This window comes from Metopolophium dirhodum, chromosome 7, assembly GCF_019925205.1.
Source record: "Metopolophium dirhodum isolate CAU chromosome 7, ASM1992520v1, whole genome shotgun sequence".
In the NCBI taxonomy this organism is placed as follows: domain Eukaryota; kingdom Metazoa; phylum Arthropoda; class Insecta; order Hemiptera; family Aphididae; genus Metopolophium; species Metopolophium dirhodum.
Window position 1 is genome coordinate 1,971,955 of NC_083566.1, and position 4,797 is coordinate 1,976,751.

At 25.1% G+C, this 4,797-nt stretch overlaps 1 protein-coding gene across 1 annotated transcript; it reads left to right on the forward strand.

Annotated features, from left to right (window-relative positions):
• The first annotated feature begins 40 nt into the window (after nt 1–40).
• On the forward strand, nt 41–2,951 carry LOC132948620 (uncharacterized). The gene is made up of 4 exons (XM_061019170.1): nt 41–323; nt 426–543; nt 2,316–2,399; nt 2,473–2,951. The coding sequence occupies exons 1-4, from the start codon at nt 272–274 to the stop codon at nt 2,813–2,815; spliced, it is 597 nt and encodes a 198-aa protein (XP_060875153.1). The 5' UTR covers nt 41–271; the 3' UTR covers nt 2,816–2,951.
• Nucleotides 2,952–4,797: the final 1,846 nt, after the last annotated feature.

Consider the following 4,797-nt stretch of genomic DNA (forward strand, 5'->3'; position numbering starts at 1 on the left):
AATGTTTAAATTCAAAACGAACGTTATCAACGCTGGTTGCTGGCAATATTGGTAAAGCGTCTCTCACACAGGAAAATATTAATATGCTCATACTCTTTATAGTAAATTATTAAATTGTTTAAAGTAGTAAATAAAACTGCGTTTTTTAATTCTGATTAGGATTTTCCATCGATAATATTTAAACGTATTTTTTGTATTTAATCGGTATTCGGTATTAAACATACCATAGTTGAGTGTAAAGGAATATTGAAAACACTAAACAACAAAAAAAATGTCCGATATACGAAAACGACGGTCCAGTTTTTTTCCAAAACCTGTTGAAGGTACTTTTTGAAAAATGTTACAAATATTAGTTGTGTTTATTTTTTAACTTAAATAGTTAAAACTAACTAAATGTACCTTAAAATATAAAATCATTGTTTTAGAGAATCATGAAAAACAATTGGAGCTGTTTAAAAACATGAATTGGGTAAATGAAGAAAAAGAAAACATAGTTTCTAATTCAATGATACTTGGCGGTCGAGGAAAACAAACATTACAAGAGTAAGTTTATATCTTGAAACAATGCATTTTATATCCTTTTTCATACAGTAAAAATGTATGGTAGTTGTAAGTTATACAGAGTGATTCACCAAGCATGCTCAGTCCCCTTTGTTCTTCAACAATGTAGTTACCTATTCAAAATATGATTTTGGCCTATATTGCCAGTGTTTGGCAAGTTCCTTATAAAAAGAAATTTGTTCCGTTCCTCGTTTTTTTTTTTTTTTTTTAAATGGAATTCGTTCTGTTCCTTGTTCTTTAAAAAAAAAGAATTCATTCCTTTGTCAAATGAACGAGTTACTTTTTTAGTTCCAAATAAAATAAAAATTCTTATTTAATCACTTGCTTTTTTTTTATATGGATGCTTCTCTAATTTTTAATTATAATATATAACTACAAGTAGGTACATATTTTATAATTGTATTTTGAGATTTTCTTCAAAATTAAATTGTTGGACAACGTATGTCGATTGTCTTAACGTCAATACTCGATAACTATCACTTATTAGCAATATTATACACATTAAAAAAAATATATCTTAATTTCAATTATTTACTTAATTATCTGTGTAAATTGTTAAAACTAGAAAGGAACGAACAATTTTGTTATTTTTCCTTGAAAAAAAGAACTAGTTCATTTTCTTGTTCTTTTTTTATAAAGAGGAATTCATTCATCATGCCGTTCTTTAAAAACGAATTCGTTCCTTCCAAATACTGTATATTGCCAAGCATCTTTTATGATATTATTGCTATTAAGTAATTTATTTTACTAATACAGTAGGTTGAGTTAATTTTTGACAAAAACATTTAATTTAATATAGGTACTTTAAGAGTTTCAAGTACCCACGAATAATATTTTTAAATTTAATTATTATCCGTTTAAATATCTAATATTGTTGTAACATAAATTTAAAATATCTATTTAAAACAAATTATGTCTAAATATTTTTAGATTATTTGGCTACAATATGAACTACTTATATAAACTTTGTTTTACATTTTCAAACCTTAGCTAAAAAAATCAAACTTTATAAATTTCTTACTCAAAATAATTGTTGTGATTTTGGTGAATTTTGTCAAAATTCTAACTTTATACACTCATAAAAATTATTGTAGATTTACTCTCTAATTTTTTTTAACTTCCACCAACTTTCAATATTTTTATCGACAATAATTAAAATTTAACTAATAAAAATCTAATTTTTATTATGCTTTAAATAGCTCAAAACGAGTGAAAATATTTTGTTAATTATATGGTGTATAGAAACTGATAATAACATTGAGTAAATATGGAATGTATCTACGTTATTTTTTTAGAGTTACACCAAAAACGGACGTGTTCTCATTCAAAAAGTAATAGACTTAAAAAATTATAAAGATAAAAATATAATTTTTTTCAATAAAAATTGTTTTGTAATAACTCCAAACCTTGTAACAAATTATTTTCAAAAACATACTTTTTGAAATAATTGAGTGATTCATGTTAAAAGAATCACTGGTTATATAAAAATAGTTTTTTAGATAATACCAGACACCACTACACCAGTAGATAAAATATAATTATAACTACCTAAGTTATAATAATACTTTTTGCATAACCATAATATCAGCTTAATTATCCTATATTATAAGAACAATTTGCAAGTAATTTAGTTTATTTGTAATATCAATAAGACATTATTTTTATTATTTTGAAAGTTTTAAACATATTTTAATCTCATTAAAATATTGTTGTACTTTTTAAATTTCTTTTATAATGCTATACATATTCCTTAGATATACTGAACAATTGAGAAGCCGTAAACAAGAATATCCAAAATTGGTATCTATTAAACAAGAAGAACAAATTCATTTAAAAGAGTATGTATTTAATATAAATGTAATTTATATTTTATTTTGTTGTAAATGATCTTATACATTTTATAATTTTTAGGAAATTACGTAAAAGCAAAGTTGAAATAAATTGGGAAACTGCTTGTGATGGATTAACAGACTTTGAACGAGATTTTACTTTTAATAGACCTAATTATAAGTGTTTAGTCGAAAAAATCCATTTACTCACATTACATACGTCCTTAGTTAAAAGATCCAATTATGAACTAAATTTTATTTTAAATGCATTTAATAGGCGGGCTAATGAAGAAATAAATAAATTACAAGAATTGTTTATTGATAAAATTGTAGAAGACAGTGGTGTTGGTACTTCATACTACAGTAGTGATACAAATTCATCAACTACGGATTCGTCTGAAGACGAAAGTTTAAAATCTAATTGAATTTTGCAATATTATTAATAATACAAATTATACAAAAAAAAATTTATTTCATATAAAATTATAAGGTGTATTACCTACATTTCAATACATATTAGATTTTTGAGTTAATAAATGAATAAATCCTAATACAAAACAAATTGACTCAAATGTTAATTCTATATAACCAATTATTATTTCTAAATAAATTATATATGTTTGCCATCTAATTAAATGTAATGTACCCAAGATGGTTGCAATGTTAAGTATTGATGATACAACAATAGGTGGTGCTTTATCTGTAAGGTTTCCTTTGCTGCCCAAAGCTATACGACTTCTTTGTAATGGGTACAATAATGCGATAATGAACCATTCAACAGCTGCAATCCTCGTTGGATACGGTAATTTATAAGTTTTTAAAATGCAAACTATTATCTCAATAATGTAATACAACAAAAAATAATAACGATTAAAATAAAGAATAACTTGGTAATGTAAAGAAGGAGCCATATTTAAAATAATACCTCTAAACTTTTATTTCCAAATAAATAATTGTTTTTTATTTCTTGTAAATGGTTGCTAGGATACTAAAAATATATCACAAATCGCTCTATAAGCCCCCCTGGTCAATTTTTTCTTTTTGATAACGGTCTACTGAGAATATATTTTTATTTGAGGTCCCATAAAAATACATGCAAACTGTTGTACAGCATGGACCAGGATTTTTTAGGGGCAGAAACCTACTTGATATTTAACAATTAATAGTAATGCTAATTTCTAATACAAGTGGATTGACTGTTGCCTTTGTTACATCAGTGACTGGTTATTCAGATATCACTATTCACTCACACACACACATCACACATATTTATTATTATTATGTATTACGATTTAGTTGATATATTAAAATATTATATTTAACTATAGTAAGCCAAATACCACTCACTCACTAATTCATTGTTTCATCTCAAAAACTACAAAACGTGGTTCCTCTAATGATCCAGATGTGCAATAAGAAGCGATTTTTTGATATTCTCATTTTAAAGAGGTGGTCGTCAGGGATCTTGAGATTCATGGAAATCGAAACTTTTTTTGTTTATAAATGGTGGTCAATGGTTGCGTATTATAATAATAACAGTATAAATTAGTATTATTATTATTTTTTTGTATATAAATGGTTGCCATTGGTTACTCGGTCAATTCAGGTACTAGCATGCAATTAATCCACTAGGGAGCCAACATTTTAGGGATACTAAATTATAACACGCATTTATATTAATTTGTTTAAAATATATCTTTTATACCTATCTTAAATAATCCATGACAAAAGTCTCAATTATGCATTTATGCTATTCTACTAAAAAGTTAAGAGTTTACAGTTTGGAGTTTCTAACATGTGTAGGTGTAGGGCGATCCGGGGTTCCACAACGATAATATTATATATATTATTGTCGTTGAGTCGTGTTGCATTAACTGCAGTCTGTATCTGTCACAGACCTTATGCTAGTAAGTAGTTGACAGAGCATATAAGAACGGTGGGGTAGGGTAATGTGGTCCTTGGAAATTTGTGTTAAGGTGATATATCTTATATATTATATACTGTTAATTCAGATTTTGTGTATTTTTTCAGTTTTGAAAAATAACAATAAAAACTAATTTTTGTTTTAAACAAAATAAATTGTTTGAGTAACCTATTTAAAATAACCTCAATTTTAATTTAATATTTAATTACTTATTACTTATTTTAAATATTTTCTGAACAGAGATGTTTTATGTAGAGATTATAATATTGTCTATTAAGTAAAAACATTTTAAATTTGGTAACTTATTCAATAAATTAAAAAAAAATTAAAATGAAGGATGGTAATAGATATAATTATTTAATACTTTTAACTTTTTTTCTGAAGGATATCTATTATTATTTATTATTACTAACCTGACAAGTTATACATACAATTATATAATTTGTCGTGATTACTAATAAATCAAAAAAAAACAATATTCAC

Coding starts and splice junctions, on each gene's coding strand:
- LOC132948620 (XM_061019170.1), top strand. CDS start 272: ATGTCCGATATACGAAAACGACGGTCCAGTTTTTTTCCAAAACCTGTT. Junction 324..425: donor TTTTCCAAAACCTGTTGAAG/GTACTTTTTGAA, acceptor TCATTGTTTTAG/AGAATCATGAAAAACAATTG. Junction 544..2,315: donor GGAAAACAAACATTACAAGA/GTAAGTTTATAT, acceptor CATATTCCTTAG/ATATACTGAACAATTGAGAA.